This window comes from Lissotriton vulgaris, chromosome 10, assembly GCF_964263255.1.
Source record: "Lissotriton vulgaris chromosome 10, aLisVul1.2, whole genome shotgun sequence".
Classification (NCBI taxonomy): Eukaryota; Metazoa; Chordata; class Amphibia; order Caudata; family Salamandridae; genus Lissotriton; species Lissotriton vulgaris.
The window spans coordinates 241563123-241584337 of record NC_141698.1 but is presented as its reverse complement, the minus strand read 5'-3'; the positions used below and the strand labels follow the sequence as shown (position 1 = coordinate 241584337).

At 37.2% G+C, this 21215-nt stretch overlaps 1 protein-coding gene across 3 annotated transcripts in view; it reads left to right on the top strand.

The window, feature by feature from the left end:
* Positions 1 to 21215, top strand: part of NOS3 (nitric oxide synthase 3) — a 1079476-nt gene that overhangs the window by 443422 nt on the left and 614839 nt on the right. For all 3 annotated transcript variants that reach the window (XM_086940927.1, XM_086940926.1, XM_086940928.1), the window contains exon 3: positions 980 to 1128. In XM_086940927.1, the coding sequence (XP_086797053.1) occupies positions 980 to 1128 (149 nt within the window). The remainder of the gene's footprint in view (positions 1 to 979; positions 1129 to 21215) is intronic.

Below are 21215 nucleotides of genomic sequence, written 5' to 3'. Positions count from 1 at the left end.
TGGGTTATAGGCGAAGTATGCCTCTAAGCATAAAAAAAAACCATTGACACTTCAAGTGGAACCACAAACCAACCATCAACCCACCATTGGGGTAAAAATCTAGCCTAGTAATATCTTATTTGCGCTGGTATGCAGAGTTGTTATTTTTGAGTAATCCCAACTATAAGACTGTACAACCACCTATAAAAAATGCAACCAAATTAAGTACCCTTACAGCAATTATTAAAATAACCCTCCAACAAGAATAATTATTACACCAAAAACACCTTTCATACAACCAAACACAAAAAGATCTGTGGATGGAAAAAAGGACATCAGATGGTCCCAGTGATCTGATGGTGAATCAGGGCTGAGGCACAAGGAACCTGGGCATGTAGTGACTGCTTGAACCAAGAAGCCAAAGTGCCTCGGTTCTTGATTTTTAAACCATAAGTTGCAAACATCACACCACGATATGCACCATGCATAAAAGTGAAGCCAGCAGAATTTTGCTAAGCACAATGCAGGGAAAAGGTTCCACAGGAGAACTAGAAATCCATCTTCCCCACAGCCTCAGGCATTTTAAACCCACTACTCCACATGCCAGGAAGCACATTTTGCATTTTTGATGGACATAAGTAGCTGCAACCTTCCTATGAAGCTTTAGCTAGGATATGATTTCTGCTGAAGGGCATTAGAGATGCCTGTTCAACTCCATCCCTGTGTTTACTCCTAGAACTCCTACTTGAGGGAAACACCATGCATGTATCGTTCTCTAGTGCCTCCCACCGTACCTTCACAATTCATATCTCATGGTCCATCTCTTCTTCCTGGGTCCCACCATCATCACTATAACGCTTATTACTAGCTTGTTAGGTAACTAGACGCTTTTCATTTATACTCCAATGACACAATGTAAACTGAAGTTGATGTGTTCTGCTGGCATTGAAGCAGCAACATTCTGTGGTCTTCAGTCAATCTTGTCCGCTTGTTGTTGCAGCATATGCCATGCATGGAAAAGAGATGCCTAGCCAGTGTAATGTATCCGAATGAAATGATGTGCAGACCCCCAAATGGACCTCGTCCAAGAGAAGAACTCCTCTCCCTTGCACAGCAATTCATCGACCAATACTACAGCTCCAGCAAGCGGTAAGTGTGTGCAATAGATGGTTTGTGAACAGTTGGTAGAGGGCAGAGATGCTGTATCTGGAAGGGCTGAGCCCCAATCAGGGTGAAACCAGTCTTGGGTTGCTTGTATTCCAGTTAAGAGAGGACTTGGCTTGGCAAATCAGGCTGGACTATTTCTATTGAAGCAGGGTCAAGATGGATTTGTGTGTGGCTGTGTCCATACTGAGGTTGCATGGTGGGATAAGAACAATGGGCATGAATGTTACCCTGAGTGCCAGTGGTTAGACTTAATGCAATCATTCATCCCAGCACCATTTCTGTGCTTGAGTTACTGCCCTAAGTGGCACAGCTATGCCCAGACCATGGGTCCTGTGCTCACTGTGCAAAACTGGAGCCAAAATGCACCTGACTGATGAGCCCCAATGAGGGCAAAACTGGTCGTGGGTTGCTTTTGTACCGGTTCTGGGAGGACCTGGCTTTGCAGTTTGGGCTGGACTGTTTCTGTTGGAGCAGGGTCAAGACTGATTTGAGTATGGCTGGGTCCAAAATGGGTTATCATGTGGGCAAAAGAACTATGGGCTGGAATGCTAAGACAATGATAACTTATGGACGACAGCCTTCGATAATGATCCCCGGGTTTAGAGGAAATGGCTATGTGCAATGTGGCACACTGCAGATGAAATTATCGTCAGGCAAGCAATCAGTTAGCAATGACTGGAGAGCTGAACTGTCCTTTTAGGAAATTTTAGAGTATAAAGGGGATAGCAACAAAACGCAAGTGAAAAAAGAAAAAAGAAAATTCCAACCAAAAAAACTGGCCAACCAGCCCTGATACTGAAGCACACTCATTTTCATGTGGATGTACATGTGATCTGAAAATGCCTAATTCGCAGAGAAAAAGAAACAATGACTATTGCAGACTGGACTGATACCCCATGCAATTTGCTTTCATGGATGGAAGCGTAGTTTAATTAACATTTAGACTGACCAGTGACAGACTGAACAGAGTGGGCCCAAATGCCCTCCTTGTATCTATAGGGGTATATATATATATATTCAATGAAAAAACCATAGGTTATAGTCCATATATAGTTAGGAATTTGCATTTACAAAACCTTGAAAATTCAATGAAAAAACCATTGGTTTTAGGCCATATATAGTTAGGGATTTGCATTTACAAAACCTTATTTTACTCGCATAAAACCATTGAAATTCCATATATAGTTAGATGCGCTAACTATATATCGCGCACCCGCAATCCACTGCTGATGATGTCACATATTACATCATTCATGACATGGTCAGTGACATCACTGATGACATCACTGATGACATCTCAAATGGCATCACTGATGACATCACTGATGACATCTCAAATGACATCACTGATGACATCACTGACATCTCATTTGACATTACTGATCACATCACTGATGATATCATTTATGTGATAATACAATGAACATCTTCAGACTCTAATATAACCTTAGATACACTCATTGTAAACAGACACTCACAGACTGTCACACATCCATGGAGTTACTCACACACCTAGTCAGTCATGCAAAGAATCAATCACACCTCCATTTCCTCAACTATACAGTTATACACACCTTACTTATTCAAACATATACTAACACATATTTACTCTCTTATACAATCCCTGATACAAGTTCACAATGATCCATACAGCCACTCTCACATTCACTGGCTCTTATGTTCAGTTATTTATATATGTCAACTCTCATATGGACTGTGTTTTACATATGTACTTACTTTGACATGTAGCACTGAGATATCCATTCACTCACCAATACACTCATGCACACAGTCAACTGTCCATACAGCTGTTTCTACATGCACTTTTGAACCCATACACCTAGGGAATCAACTGCTCACACATCTATGCACAGAGTTATACACCTCCCAGCCACCCACACACATACTCAGTCTCCCATACAAATACTTGGGCAACTATTCAATAACCCATATAGTTACTGATATAGCTACTGATTTAAACATGCAGCAGTTTACAGAAGAACATAAATAATGATTGCCAAATTAAGACACTTTAATCACTAACCCATGCACTCAGTGAGACACATTTAATCACTCTCTCATACAGTCAGTCATGCACCTACTAAATCCTTCATCCAGACACTTATACATCCACTCATTCTTCAATATGTAAGACATATTTTAACTTTACAGAAACATACAGTCACTGGGTGTTGTCATCAGTGATGTCATCAGTGATGTCATTTGAGATGTCATCAGTGATGTCATCAGTGATGTCACTGACCATGTCATGAATGATGTAATATGTGACATCATCAGCAGTGGATTGCGGGTGCGCGATATATAGTTAGCGCATCTAACTATATATGGAATTTCAATGGTTTTATGCGAGTAAAATAAGGTTTTGTAAATGCAAATCCCTAACTATATATGGCCTAAAACCAATGGTTTTTTCATTGAATTTTCAAGGTTTTGTAAATGCAAATTCCTAACTATATATGGACTATAACCTATGGTTTTTTCATTGAATTTCAATGGTTTTTTAAAAGCTAATATCTGTAGCTGTAAAATATATTCTTCTTTAAATCTTGAAATATATTTTTCATGTTCTTTAGACAATTTTTTTAAAACATTTTTTTTTGTTTCGCTCCCAGTCCGCGAACCGGTCAGCTTCCCGTTTGCTCAATTTAAAGCCGCGGCTTAGTACGCGAACCAGTAAACGTTCCTTTAGCGTAACTGTTACGTTCGCATGACGTTTTGCGTTATCGCGTAATACGTCATTGGACGCGCCAAGTTAGCGGACCCGGAAGTGGACCGGAAAGCGGAGCAAAGCGCAAAACGTAAACACAGCAGGTCATGTGACTCGATAATTACACTTTTCATTGGTTTAGAATTTTTCCTTCTCCCAAATGATGAAAACCCCTCCTTCTTTCCTCACTCTGACTTTCATCTTGGTGAGAGAAAGACCCTTTTTGATTCTTCAGCAATGGCTTCAATGGTTGCTTCAGCCAGTGTGCCCCCACCACCTCCTCCACCTCCTCATGGGAAGAAAGGACCACCTGCTTCACTAATTATAGAAGAGGAGGAAAATCAAGAAGAGGAGGAAGAGGAAGAACATCCAGAGTTTTTGCCAGAGGAGCCCAGGAGATATAACAGGAAAGAAAATTACATCTGGCAATTTTTTAAATTTCCAGCTGACCAAAAAAAAGTCAATGCCAGATACGTCTTTTGTCGTATTTGCGGCGATCGTCTTTCAAGGGGCACTGACAAAAAGTACAGCTATGGGAATTATACAATGCACAGGCACATGAGTCGGTGGCACCCTAACAATTACAGTAATGCCCAGCTTCGCGACCAACAACAAAATCCCCCAGAAATGGCAAAAAGATCTGTTGTTCAGGAGGTATCGGGACCGGAGGCGAGGGAGGTGATCCCGAACATCCAAATCAACATGGGGGAAGTGAAGCAAGTCTGTGTGTGGTGCAACCAGACACTTTGCTACCGCGAAAGTAGCATTACCCTTATAATGAGAGCCATCAACAATCATGTGTGCCCAAAACGCCCCAAAAAGTAAATTCTTCTTTTTTTTGTTGCTCCTGTTGAGCCCTCTTCGATGAATCATTTTTGTTTCCCCCCTCCCCCCAAAAAATAAAAAAAAATACAAAATGTTCAGAAAAAAACAAAAAAATATAAAAAAAGTTCAGAAAACTAATAAAAAAAATTTAAAACAACAAAAACAAAAAAAAAAGTTCTTTTCAGAACTACCTCCCCATTATTAAAAAAAATTGGTAGAATTCTTTGAACTCTGCCAAGCTCTATTTCTATTAGTTCGCTCCCAGTTCGCACTCCGGTACGCGAACTTTGAGCGAACCAAAAAAATTTTTTTTTAAAAAAGGAACAGTAAGTATAAGGAAAGGAAACAGACAGTTATGTTACAAAAAAGACAGCTATAGGGAGTAAAGAAAAGATACTGTTACCCGCAATTCACTTCTGATCATGTCATATATTACATAATTTTTGACATAGTCAGTGACATCATCAGCAGTGGATTGCGAGTAACAGTTTTTTTTGTTTACTTCCTATAGTTGTCTTTCTTGTAACATAAATGTCTTTTCCTATCCTTATACTTACTGTTCTTGTTTTAAAATTTTTTGGAGATCATTCAGAAACAGTAACATTAATAGAGACAGAATTAGTGAATAATAATGAAGAAGTATGAGAAGAGAGGGAGTGAGAAAAATACTGGAAGGAGTAGAAAAATTAAGTAATAGAGAAAGGAAGGAGAGAAGTAGCAAACACAGGAAAGTAAAGATTAAAGAAATGAAGCAGTAGAACTAATAGATGTTAAATGTGATAGATTAAATGAATGATTGAGGGTGACGATAAGGTGTGTCCTCTCTAAAAGTTTGTTTAAGGTGAACCGTACTCTGGGTTGCATATCAAATTTATGCTTGTTGAAGAATACAGACGAGATAATAGATGTGAAGACCTACCATTGCAGTAAAACATGCCCACTTATTACATCATTCATAACATAGTCAGTGACATCATCAGCAGTGGAATGCAGGTTAAAAAAGTAGAAAACATTTACCTTATAATTCTTGTTAACTTTTCAAGCAAATTTTTCATACATTCAATCTGTAAAAGAGAGAACAAACATTTCCAAAAATATTAAAACATGTATTTAAAAATTAGAAAAAAGAAGGGAAAAGGTTCAAGAAGAAACAGTTTTTAAACAACTTTGACACTTACAGAAACCTCTACTTCTCTACGACCCCTACACAATCCTAAAGATATTTATTTTAAACAAACAGTATCTTCATGCTGATGAAATGAGGCCTATTTTGAAACATGATGCTTCTTTTGCATTGCTTATGTCTCACAATAGTGATGCAATAACAGCGCAAAAGAGATGTAAAACCATCATAAAATTGTGTCAAACATTTTAAATGATTGTTTTAGGATGCAAATAAGATGTGTGCTTTCAAGAGCTTTCTTTGAGGTGAGGCCTATTTCTTTTTTTTTAAAAAAAAACAGTACCCAGAAGTACAGCACTGTAAGCATTAAAATTGACACTTACAGAAGACTCAGCTTCTCCATATCTACCTCACATTTCTAAATGTATATCATAAGTACAAAAAGCATAACATTAATTATACATGTTAAATGGTTTATTTTTGCTGTTCTCAGAATGTATCAAATTTCACTTAAATCAGTGACTTGAAGGTATTCATCATGTAACAGCGGGGAAAAAAAACACAATCAAAATGACTGTGTTTAAAAAACCCATACAAGCTAAGAAAACTGTTTTCAAAACTCCTTAAAATTAACTTACTTTCAATGACGTCGAAGGATCTCCTATGAACAGCATCCACTCTGTTGTGCTATAAATATTTTCAGCCCGCCACTTTCTGAACGAAAACCTCCATCGATACGAAAAATATGTTACATAGAAAAAAAGACTTCTCTCATTCTATCACATGTTTCCACTAGGCCAAATCATGTTGCCGCGATTCGCAAGTCTTGTAATTCTTCCAATCAAATCCCGACATTTTCTATTTTCGCAACTTTCAAAAAGAAAACATTTGAGATTATTTTCACAATCCTGGACTACTAATATCTTACTCTTCTTTGTCACTCATGTTCTCCTTTTCCTATGACACTGATACTGCTTACTATGAAGCAGACTTACTTGCATCAGGTTTATATAGTTGGATTTTTAATCTAGACAGCATTGCAGACTTACATTCCCTCTACTTAAAATTTTGGTTTTAAAAACACCAGATAAGAATTTTTAAGGTCAAACGGCAATTTTTTTTTGAAAGTTACAACGGAATCATTGCAGAATGACCAGCCGTTTCGAGACTTTAAGTAAGCTGTATAATGTCCTGATGTTGTTGATGGACCATCGTGATAGATAATTGCTACAGTTACAAAAGTCCTCCCTGATATTGACAGCTGAGAAGCCACAACATTTTTTATTAAAGTTGACAATTTTGATCCATCAGGCCTACATCGTTGGATCATTAAAATGACATACTGGCCATATCTACGTATAAATAATGTTGACATCATATCACATTTACATTGGCTACACTCCATGTTGTGATCCGCTGCATTTACTAGCTTATTAAAGGACACTGATTTACTGTCTGGCAAAGTTAAATATATAAATCTTTCTGAGTCTACACTAGTAGTACTTGATACTATACAGTTCTCGCAGTCATGCTGCCATTGATAAGAAAGCCCAAACAGGTGATCTACATCTACACCCTCATCTTGCAAAACATCAAGCATATACATTAAAAACTCCTGACAATCTTGCTGATTATTTTCAGAGAAGTCTGTTTGACCTGAACATTCATCTAACAGATAACGAACTTCAGACACACTTTCTACTTTTGTTCGATCAGTGCTACATTTCTCGAAAACAGAATTCAACAAACAGCATAAAATTTGTTCTGAATTCAACAGAATCTGTTCTCTTAAACTCTCTAGTGAAAAGAGAACATTAACCACTACATTTGCATAGCAGTTGACACCAGAACTGTTTTCAAATTGAAAACCGACAACATCTTCAACAGAATCCACTTTCTTTCTGCTAACAATTTTCGGTTCATTGACTTTTAGTCTTTTTGCAACAACCTCCCTACTATTACTGATATTTCTACGTTTCCGGCCTACCACACGTTTCTCAAACAAAGGATATTGAGGCAAATGTGGCGCATACTCTCTTCTTAACCTATTGTATTCTTTAACACAATCTAGATCCGCACAAATGTTTGTGACATCACAGTCAATCAAGTACAATCCCGATAAAGTTCTAACTCGTGACAATGCCACATATGCCATACCCTCCTTGAACACAGAACTGCCAATATTCACCAATGCACTGTCTACACTTAAACCTTGCGATTTATGGATTGTCACCGCATATGCCAAGCAAACAGGAAACTGTTTACGGCGAACATATAAGTCTTTAACAAGCAAAAACCTAGCAGAACAACGACCAATTTGCTGTACTTCCTCAATGCCATCAAATTTAATTCTTAAAAATTCTATTCCATCTCTATTTCTGTATTTCTCAAAATCAACAACATTACCCATTGATCCATTTACCAGACCTCTTTCTACATGTAAATTCCTTCTCAAAATGATTCGGCAATTTAAACACACATTCAAAGTCTTTTCAAAACCCGCTGTTTTAGATATAGTCTTCTCTAATGAATCCAATTTTGATTTCAAATTGTCTGACAAAATAATTGTTGATCCCATATGCTCTAATTTGTCGATAGCTTCAAGTTTCACAATCTCTTGCTTTTCTAAATTCAACATTTCGTTGTTGAAGATGGCACATTCTGCAAGAGTTGGCATCAAACATATCCCGGATTTCTTCTCAGTAATTTTCTGAAAAATATTCTCAGGCACAATCTCTTGTTTGGGATATAAATTTGACAGTAATCGTGCATTTAAAGCTTCTTTCCCATGCTCGGTCACTTTTCCAATTCTAATATCTTGTAGAATATTCTTGTAATCTTCATCCTTTGCCTGACGCATATTTTCATGCAGTTCAGCATAATTGAAGTTTAACCATATATTGACGTTGCCAATGCTCCCTAGGCACTTCCTGGTATCTTCATGCGTGAGTATTTTGAACACAGGTTGACCTTTTACTGGTGTCAGCTGCAGAAGATCTCCGAAAACAATGATGTGTTTGCCACCAAATAACACATCATATTCAGTTTTAAGTACTTCTTGCATTCTCAAATGCACAAAGGCAAGCATGACATTGGAAACCATGCTTACTTCGTCAATGATAAGTAGTTTCATTTTCCTCAAGACTCTTGAAACTTCACAGCAAGCATCCCCAGATAACTTGTTGTATTGTAATTTGTTGTCATGCTCCACCGGCAGCATCAGTAGACGATGCAAAGTAATACCTTTAATGTTATGTGCTGCCAGTCCAGTAGGAGCGGTGACAACACAAGACAGCGATGACTCAGTCCTTTCCTGCAAATAACAAGAAATTACTTTAATGAGGAAACTTTTTCCAGTTCCCGCTTCTCCACTCACGTACAGTCGGACAGGCTTCAACGATGTACATGAGCACTCGTTCTTCTCATGACTTAATCCGTGCTCAATTTCCTTGGTAACTTCATCATATATTTTCCTCTGCTCAACGTTGAGTTGTTTTTCCAAGTCTTCTAAGTTAACTGAATCCTCCTGAGCATGTGCCATGGCTCTTTCTACTTCATTCATAGCAGTGGCAGCTTCATTTTCGATAATAGGTCCTCCAAGTGGATCTTGACTCAATGAAACAGAACTCTGACTGTCCTGAGAACTGTCTCTGGCAATCTCAGCTGCAATCGTTGCTTCCTGCTCAATTTCCAAAGTTAGCATTTCTTGATATTTAGGAAAAGCAGGACATTCTATGGACTCCTTGGCTGCATTGAAAGAGTCTTCGTAACAGAGGAAATCTCCAAGCAGTTCCTCTTCTGCACGCCAAGGCTTGAAAAGTTGCAAAAGTGCTAAATAGAAAAACTCCTTTTTTTCTGGAGATTCACCACTCAATTTTCGATGGTTTACTAATTGGCATTTTCTTTGCTTGACCAGGCATCCCTCACTTCCAATTACAGCATACACTCCTTTCTCAATATCTTCTTTGATGTTCCTCTTGAATATATAATTTTGGAGAACCTCATATAGACAAACATTCTCAAGGTGACTGCTTCGATTTGGATAATATGTATCCAACATGTTGGTCTTCAAAATGTCGGTACTGTTTGGTTCCTTTTCTGCCAAATACTCAATTTCCCGGACAGGTTTTAGAACTCGATTTCGCGTTGCAGCAAGACCAAGACTCGCCCAAACGAGACTCCTGGATTTGGCATAGAGACTTGCTGAAGACAATCGATCAGAACATTCGTAAGCTCCGATTTCTCGATGCGACAACATCTTCAGACTGAAACTGTACAACTTCTTGCTGAGGCTCTTTTCATGGGAAATGTCCTCCCACATATCCTTCAGTTCTGTCTTTTCTTTTTTGGTGATGTAAGATGTGACATACCGAGCCACAGCCATACAGTTGTCAGCCACAAACTGTATATCCATGTTAGCATTCCACATGGACAAAATCACTGGGTTGTAGTCATTGATGTACTTGGACTCTTCGTTCCTTTTCAAATTGTATGTATTCTTGGGTGATTTCCTCGTCACATTATGTCGCAGCGAAGACATCAAACTGTTCACTCTTCCTTTAGAAATCACCGGTCGTGGAAAGTTGAAACGACATTTGGTGTAGAACTTGTCCTTGTTTCTGAATTTACGACGACAGTACTTTCCACAACGATGGCTTTGGAAACGTAGAACTTGTTCTCTTAGGCTTTTCTTCTCCGTTGCGTTTGGAACAGCACACGTAGAATACTGTTCTATGAAATTCATCACTAAGTCATCCGGATCTGTTCCAAATTTAGGTGCATCCTTGATCCACAATAACATATGTATATGAGGGGCACCTCTTGCTTGGTACTCCTTTCTCCAGAAGAAATCCAACACCTCTCCAAGAGGTGGATTCTTTTTATTTGTGATGAAAGACATCATAGCTTCAAATCTATGATTGAAGTACCTGCATACATTCACTGGATCCAAAGAACACAGTTCTCCAGGTGTCTTGAATTCAATGTTTTCAATATTTCCATTTGCCTCTCGTAGAAATTCAAGTAAGTCTTACCAGCCATACTCGGCACAGCTCAGAGTGAGGAACCATGTTGGAGTTCCTAAGTTCCTCAGCATACATTTTAAATCACCATGACGACGGTACCAGTACTCATTAGTACCACGCTGACACGCCATGAGATTAATTAAGTGAGAATCCAAAATACTGTCTTGGACATTGACTTTATGCATAAAGTCACTTGCCGAGATGTTTCGCATCTGTATACCACTTTTTAAAATGTGGTTCACTGCATATGACAGTCCTGACAGATCGCTTTCAAACAGGAGATGAAACAAATAGGGAATGCATTGACGAAACCTAGGATCTTCTGCATACAATCGTAAAGTCCGGTATTCAGACGCAGGAATTTGATGAGGTCGCTCATCATATCTTCCTCCTTGACCTGTGGGAAATAGCTGTGGGAAACACCGAGCTTCCAAACTTTCCTCCCAAACACTAATGGGACTCCCTTTGGCTTGTTTCATTTGAAACAACTCAATAGCATTCCCCATGACTTCCTTGGAATGCAGAGGATGAACACTATAATGTTCATATATTTCTTCACTATTAGACACCTCTACTTTCTCAATTTGGCCAGCACACAAAACGCTATCCTCTTCATCACTTACTTCCTCTTCTGCAACATATACATTCTTATAGTACTTATTATTTTTCTTCAAATACAAAGTTGCATTTTTCACTTTCCTAACATCCACTAAATCTTGCCATATTTTCTTATTCTTTGTCGGAACCCCATTAACCAAGATAACCAGAGGTTCCTCTTCCACTTTCTCAACTCCAATTGTGTTAATGTTTTTGTTCAAATCTAGAGGCAAATAAACAACTCTTCCCTTTAATCCTCTCTGTAAATCTGCTGGAGGCAACTTCCCTGTCTTTGGCTCCATTCTTACAATAGCCTGAAAGGGATGGATACTTTGAATCAAAATAGATTCATAAGTATTTAAATCCTTCAATTCTGAAGGTATCTCAACCAATTCCAGATTATTATGAACTGCCCTAGCAGGCATCTGGTTTTGATTTAATTTATTACAACAATAAGTACACACACGTTGATCCACTCCCAAATCAAAACAATTTTCTACCATCAAGTATGTGGCAAAATCCTTCCATTCACTATTATTTTCCCTTTCAGTTTTTGCATATAAATCCACTAACTTAGTCTGATTCTTATAATAAGTGCGTCGACAACATACACAAGTGAAATTAGGCCTCTCACTTGATTTCATCTGAAACGTGGCAATTTCCTTCTGAAAATTATCTGAACTAGAAACCTGTATATTATCTTCAACATAACCCTCTACTTCTGGGTCAATTTGAACATTCTCATCTCTACTACCAAAGTAACAAAACTCAATTTCTTCACAAATATTCTTCACATCTATTTCAGAACCATGCAAAAGAGCAGCACATAATTGTTTAAGCATAATTGCTGGACTCTTAGCATAATACAACATTCTCACTAATTTTCTCACTTTATTATGATGCACTGCTAGCATCCTGAAATGATGAAAAACACTCTGGCATACTCTCCTGGAAAGACAAGCCAGTGAATGACCACGCAAACCTGTCATTTGTCTCACTCTGCAAGGATCTAAATCTTGCAACAACTTCATTTTCTGCTTCAAACTTTTCTTATTAAATGTCCGTATAAAATCACAAAGCAAATTGATGGAAACCTGTCGCACACTGCAAATAGAACTACACTTCCAAATGTACACAGGACCCTTAGGACGTCTTCCTAAAACCTCATCACTTAGCGCCTCTTCTGTCTCTGTTGTCAGAAGTTGTTCTTTTTCAACTGGACAACCATCCTTCACTTCATAAGTTCGACCACTGGTGTCAACTGCAAACACCAAATCATTATCCTGAAAATAACTCTCCTCATTAAAAAATGCCTCACAACTTGAACTATGCATCCATTCTCCGGAAAAAACTTCACAAAAGTTAGTACGATTTACTACTCTCTTCCATCTACTTTTTGTTTTGAAATCAGAAATTACCTTGCTTAGTTTCCTAATTCTATTGATTACCAAAATAAACAACTTTCGCTTAATTTCAAAAGCATGATCAATAATTTTCTCTACATTTTTCTTCTTCTTATAAAATGCCGCTTTCTGTTGGCCTTTTTTTTTTTATATTTTTCAATAAATTAACTATTATCCTGTTACGGAACATTCGATGTCGAATGTCCCTAAACTGTTCTTTCCTTCTACTATCATGCACAGAGTTATCTCTTCCTCTACCAGTAACATTTTTGATGGGTCTCTCCTTTCCATTTAAATTGCTTTTCTTTTTGTGGACTGAAACATTTTTTGGAGAAATACTTTTTTTACTACAAATATTTCTTAAGAATGATTTCGTGCTCTTACCCGGACCTTTCTTGGTGTTTTGACAAGTATTTGGGGAAGAGGACTGCTGCAATAAAACATCATCCTGCTGTCTTTGACGTTTTCTCGCCTTTCTAATTCTATTTTTTGTAGGCATTTTCCAAACTATGAAAGAATCTGCAGTTGAATCTGTGGAAAAATATAATAAAAAATGTTATTAACCACTATTACCAAACAGTAAATTAATAACAGTCATCTAAAACTTAATGCCCTACTAATTATTTAACATAGCAAATCTTTTGCACCAGCACTGCATCACAAAAATGACACTCAATGGTACAAAACAGGCATAGAACAATCATAAATCTCTCCCTAATATTTTAAATGATTAATTCAGGATGACGATAAGATGTAGCCTATCTAAAGGTTTGTATAGGCCCAGATCTTTGGACTGGGGTGAATGTGTGTCATTGATCCACATTCGGTCCATCACCTGTTTTGTTTATTTGAGGTGAGGCCAACACATGGTTGCAGATAAGATTTTCACTGAAAAAAACCATGGAGAAAATACATGTGAAGGCCTACCAATGAAATAAGTCATTATTTGAAAACCATTACATTTCTGGAAATATGCACTGCTAGTGCTTCATAAGTTGTTTTGGGTCATATTTATAAGGCATTTGAGTGTCTATTATGCTATTTTACGTTCTTCATGGTGCAAATTTCTTGTAAATACGCTCCCACCTGCGGTTGGCAAATTTAGATTTTGATTATGGGAGTTACATAGGCATGTTAATAATTTCCCAAAAAAGGTGTATGACCCCAAACAACCTATGAAGCTCTAGCAGGACATATTCAGAAATGTAATTGATTTCAAAAATGGTTTTTAAAAACAACATATCTGTTTCAGCTTACATAAGAGACCATGGAATGGACTTCATATACAACAATAACTTGTGTTACTGCATGCCAGAATGGTGCACCGAATATGCAATTACAATTTCTCAAAGAAACAAAATCTATTTCTATATCACTACAGACAAAGCCACAGTTTAAAAACACAGCTTTCTTCATCATTTTCTCCTTAGCAAGATTTATCGCAAATGCGATAAAAAACGGCTGCAATGCATGAATATCGCTGAAAAGTCAGCGATATTCATGCATTATCCAGCAAATGCTCTTAGCCATGTTATCCACCTACCATTGGATAACATGGCTAAGAACTGCTCGCAAATGCAAAAAAAAACGGCCGCAATGCATGAATATCGCTGAAAAGTCAGCGATATTCATGCATTTTCCAGCAAATGCTCTTAGCCATGTTATCCACCTTCCATTGGATAACATGGCTAAGAACTGCTCGCAAATGCAAAAAAAAACGGCCGCAATGCATGAATATCGCTGAACAGTCAGCGATATTCATGCATTTTCCAGCAAATGCTCTTAGCCATGTTATCCACTTCCCATTAAATAACATGGCTAAGAACTGCTCAGGGCCCCATGAGGAACACTATCCATTTTAAAAGGAAAACATAACATCAAAGACACTCAAATGCCTTATGAATATGGCCCAAAACAACCTATGAAGCTCTAACAGTACATATCCAGAAATGTAATTGATTTCAAAATTCGTTTTTAAACACAGCATATAAATCAATTGTATACCTGCATTCATGAAGAAATGACTGAAAATGTCCTTGAGACACATGAAAGTGTTTTCTGGAATGCCCTAGCACCATTTTTGGGACACTATTAACATGGCTAGGTAACTCCCATAATCAAAATCTAAATTTGCCAAGCGCAAGTGGGAGCGTATTTACAAGACACTTGCCCCATGAAGAACGCTTTCCATTTAAAAAGGTAAACATAACATCAAAGACACTAAAATGCATTCTAAATATGACCCCAAACAACCTATGAAGCTCTAACAGTACATATCCAAAAATGTAATTGATTTCAAAATTCGTTTTTAAACACAGCATATAAATCAATTGTATACCTGTTTTCAAGAGGAAAGGACTGAAAATGTCCTAGAGACACAGGAAAGCGTTTTCTTGAATGCCCTACCACCATTGTTTGGACATTATTAACATGGCTATGTAACTCCCATAATCAAAATCTAAATTTGCAAAGCACAAGTGGGAGCGTATTTACAAGAAATTTGCCCCATGAAGAACGTAAAATAGCATAATAGACACTCAAATGCCTTATAAATATGGCCCAAAACAACCTATGAAGCTCTAGCAGTACATATCCAGAAATGTAATTGATTTCAAAATTCGTTTTTAAAAACAACATATCTGTTTCAGCTTACATAACAGACCATGGAATGGGCTCCATGTACCACAATAACTTGTGTTACTGCATGCCAGAATGCTACACCGAATATGCAATTACAATTTCTCAAAGTAACAAAATCTATTTCTATATCACTACAGACAAAGCCACAGTTTAAAAACACAGCTTTCTTCATCATTTTCTCCTTAATTCATACTATTCTCTATCTAAAATAAATAAATCTTTTCTCACCTTAGCAAATACTTTTTGAGTTTTGAAAACAGTCTCAGAAATACACCAAATTGTCTTCAGCAGAAGAAAAACGATGCACTCCAGAGGCTGCAGCTATTGAAAGCACAGAAATACAGATATTCATTTCACATATCTCTCATATTAGCCAATCATAACTCTTCCCTCACTTTTTTCAAATCAAAACCCTTCCCCCTCTGCCCTCTCTGCCTTTTTTCCATAGCAACCACCTCCTGGAAGACCTCTCATGTTTGCAAATTCACACAACAATGTTTCAATTGAACTCTGAACTCTCAGTGCACCTGCGTATCCAGTGCAATCTTTCATTAAATGTTTCTTCCTTGACCATTCAAATTACATCTTTCAAAGAACACATCCATGCACCCTAACTTTCTGTTTTCAGAAATGGAAATGCACCAATCACTGCTAATGATTCATTAGCATTGGAAATCCACAGTTTTTTTTCTTTACAAACTCCTACTGTTTCAACTGCCCTTTCATTACCACACTTCATCTGACTGCAGAACAACCTTCTCCCACCATGTTTAAGGTCTGGATTGTTGGACATAGTTACATCCACTGGGCTCAAAGGTATGCTGAGAACAGAAATTTACACAACCTCAATTTACAGGATGTGGAAATTAAGTGGTTGGGCCAAAGAGGATTAAAATGTCACCAATTGATACCATTGGTGAAAACCTTTATGCATTTGCCAAAACCTGACCTGTTAATAGTGCACTGTGGAGGTAATGATTTGGGCACTTTGACAGGGGTAGGTCTGGAAATGCTTTTAAAGGACACCTTTGAGCAATTAATGGCACTTTTTCCTCAAACTGCTTTGGTATATTCCAATATATGCCAAAGACAGAAATGGAGGTGGTCCAACCAATTTTCTCCACAAATTGAGAAAGCGAGGAAGCATGTAAACAAATCTGTTTCAGCTTTCATGAGAGACCATGGAATGGGCTCTCTGTACAACAATAACTTGCGTTACTACATGCAAGATATCTACAGAGGAGATGGAGTTCACTTCTCAGATGAGGGCAACAGAATTTTCATTCTGAATTTAAGACTGTGCATTGGTACCTACTTATAAGTACCTAAATGTACCATAAAACCAAAAGCTCTTCTCAGAGCTACCCTTCATCTGATCACTCACAATTATTATTTTTTTCTAACTTTTTTCTGTAATTTTCAACAAACTACGCTCAAAGAGCGCTATCCGGTACGCGAACTGGAAGCTAACCGCGCAAAATTTCAAAAAAAAAGTTTTTTCTTCGCACATATAGTCCTCCTCAGCCACCCTCAGAAAACGTAGGGGGGCAAACTACTTGTACCATGCCCCCTTCTACCCATTCAGAACATTATTTACCCTCCATTTTATACCTTGATTCGACCGAAACACAAAATGGTGGACTCCCGTTACGCTCCTAGTTCGCGGACCGGACCGCTTTCCGGGAAGCGGTCCAAAAAAAGGTGGGAAAGTAATTTACAGAAAAACGACTAGAGACACTCTCACCAAATATAAATTAGCTCATACTACATAACAATCCCTTTCATTCTCACAAATTTGATTGAAATTTAATTTAGCCATTTAGCCTGTAGACCTCTCCAAGTACCGTGAGGTAAATTACTTCACAAAACACATCTGAAGTGTTGGAATTGACAACCAATGAAAATGTTACTTTCATTTTCTACTTTTATTACCTGACATTTGATTGGTTATATACTTGAATATATAAAGGAAGAGAAGAAAACACAGCCATTTTGACTACTACTTCTTGTTGTACATCACATTTCAATAGCTTCCAAAAACTTCAACTTCTTTGTGAAGGTAAGTTATAATTTTTAAAAATGAAATATATTGTGCACTATAACTTAATATAGTAGACTTTTTCTGCTACATATACACTATCCCTCTGTACTAGTAATGTATTTAGATAGACTTCTCTGTTATAGTTATGAATGGAGTTAGGCTTGTCTTGGTTAAATCACATACACTTTTTTATAGTCCTATTTCCACTCTGATACTATACACTGCCAAAAGATCAATTCACTGATAAAAAATGACTTTCTAAAATTAAACCCAACAGTGCCCTATCTCTACTAATATATATTTTTTCAATCCAAATTTCAGGCAAAATGGAAGGCGAAAACCAAGTTTCTTTTGAAATGGACCTGCAAGAAAGCAGCCAGGAATTGATTGAACAAATTGACATGGAATTTATGGATCAAAGCTTGGATAATGAACTGCTGCAATGTGTCCAAGCAGTAGATGCCCTCCTTGCAAATGAGGACATTTTACAAGCTCACAGCTTGCAAACAATATTTCAAGAAAATAATGACATTTCAGACACTGAAATGTTAGAAAGTTTAATAAATTATGAAAAACAATCAAAATAAAAAAAAAAATTTAAAAATAAAGAAAACAAAAAAAACAACAAAAACAACAAACAAAACAACAAACAATTAACATTTAGTCTTTGAAAAGTATATCATTCTATTATCCTTATAGTACGCTGCCTAGAACGCTTTCCGGTTCGCGTACTAGGCGCTCAACGCGAAAAAAAAAACAAGAAAAAAATTTTTTGAACCCTGCTGGGCCCTTTTAAAACCTCCACATAAAACCTAGGGGGTCAGGGAGGATCTACTATGCCCCCTTATGGAAATTTCCCCCTTTGTTTTGGCCTCCTCTTATCTCTCGATCCTACCGAGAGACAAGATGGCGGCTGCACCGGACTGTTTAGAATGTTGACAGACACCGAAGAGCCAATCAGCTTTCCGTGCGCAAAGTTCCGTTACGCGAAAAGTACGCGAACCGGATCGCTGCCCGGAGCGCTGTTACAGATATATATCTTGATTTAAACGTTAATTTCTCAAAATCCACTGAAGCACATATATTGAGACCTATCAAAGGCACATCGGGCTAACAGTCCCTACAATTTTGCCAAGTTTCGTGTAAATCCATTCAGCCGTTCGGGCTAAAAGTGAGTCCAACCGCCCTATGGAAAACTCAATGTTAAAAACGCGTTTTGGGACCCCCCTTTTTTCTCAGCCCCCCCTTGACGAACCCCCCCCCAAATTTCCAGGAGCTGCTCAGAAACAAAATGTGCCATTTTCCTGAAAATTTCAACCGATTCCGTCCACAAACGCCAAAGTTATTAGACATAGAATTTTCAGAAATCCCATAGGGAAAAAATCCTAACTATATATACCTACTGGCGACCGCCAGTAGGTAATATATATATATATATTCACTTAGTAAACCATAGGTTTCAGGCCTTATATAGTTAGGAATTAGCATTTTAAAAACCTTGCAAATTCACTTAAAAAAACGTAGGTTTCAGGCCTTATATAGTTAGGAATTAGCATTTAAAAAAACCATTGAAATTGCTCCTATATAGTTAGTTGTACTAACTATATTTTGCGCACCCGCAATCCACTGCTGATGATGTCACATATTACATCATTCATGACATGGTCAGTGACATCACTGATGACATCTCAAATGACATCACTGATGACATCACTGATGGCATCTCATTTGACATCACTGATGACATCACTGATGATATCATTCCTGTGATAATACGATACGATACGATACAAAGTATACTATAAGTCTCACTTTATATTATATTCATTTTGGTACTATTTCATAATTTACATATAAAAAAGAATAATGTCTCGAACAATTTTTAATTTTTAAATAAAAATGTATTGCTGTGATTTTTCAAAATCTAAAAGAATTTCCAACATTATTTCATCAGGTATGTCCTCATTTGGATTCCATGATTCCATTTCTTCCACACAATTAAGTAAGTCTTGGTCCGGAGACTGATCCAAAAAGTCTAATTCATCAATCTCTTCCTTAGGATTGTTCTCCAGATCAATTTCGAATGAAATATTACTTTTATTTTGTCCTCCTTCAATTTTCTTGCTGTAAATTGCATAAAAAATAAATATATCAGTAGAGTTAGGGCACTGTTGGGTTTAAGTTCAGACAGGTACTTGTGAGTTTTTAATAGTGAAGTTATCTTTGGGCAGTGTATGGTATGAGGTAGGAAGAAGAAATATAAAAAAGTGTATGTGAAGAAGCCTAATAAAATTCATAATTATACCAGAGAAGCCTAATTCAATCTACAACTATAACAGAGAAGCCTATCTCAATCTGTAATTATAACAGAGGGACAGTAAATAACTGTCAGAAAACGTTTTTACAAATGAACTTAAAGTGCCCCTTCACAAATATATAACTTACCTTATAGAAAGGTGATGAAGATAAATGAGAAAATCCTTTAAAGATGTATCTCAGGTAGTTGTAGTCAAAATGGCTGTGTTTCCCTCTCACTTTTCATTTATATTCATGTACATAACCAATCAAATGTCAGGAAAAAAAGTAGGAAATGAAAGTAAGATTTTAATTGGTTGTAAATTGTAACACTTCATATGTGTTTTTGTCATGTAATTTGCCTCAGGATATTTAGACAGGGCTACAGCCCAAATGGCTGAATGGAATACCATCAAATGTTGGATAATGGTAGGGACTGGTATGTAGTAGGGTCTATTCTATATTTGGTGAAAGTCTGTCCAGTGGTTTTTATGTAATTTCGTTTCCCACATTTTTTTTGGGAGCGCTCACCGGTGCGCGCCCCGGTACGTGTACCGGGAGCGCTACGGGAGTCCGCCATTTTGTGTTTTGGTTGAATTGAGACACAAGATGGAGGACAAACAATGTTGGGAATGGGTAAAAAGGGGCACAGTAGACACCCCCTGACCCTCTAGGTTTTCTGTGGGAAGTTTTGGAGGGGCATATATGCCAAAAAAAAAAAAAATTGCGGGGGGAGCGCCCGCTACGCGCACCGGGGGGCGTACCGGGAGCGCTTCAAGACAAAAAAAAATATGAACGATATACATAAAAAATAGTATTACATAAATATACAATATAGGATTCATTTTAAAAAATATTACATTTCATAGCTATAGACATTTGCTATTAAAAAACCTTTGAAATTCACTGAAAAAAACATAGGTTTGAGGCCCTATATATAGTTAGGAATTAGCATTTAAAAAACCTATGAAATTCACTGAAAAAACCATAGGTTTCACACCAGTTATAGTTAGGAATTAGCATTTAAAAAACCTATTAAATTCACTGAAAAAAACTGAGGTTTCACACCAGTCATAGTTAGCTGGAAATTTTACTGACATAAAACCATTCATCAGTGATGTCATGAGTGATGTAATATGTGATGTCATCAGCAGTGCATTGCAGGCGCGCAAGTTATAGTGAGTCCAACTAACTATAACGTGGGAATTTCAATGGTTTTATGTCAGTAAAATTTCCAGCTAACTATAACTGGTGTGAAACCTCTGGTTTTTTCAGTGAATATATATATATATATATATATATATATATATATATATATATATATATATATATATATATATATATATATATATATATATATATATATATATATATATATATATATATTCAATGA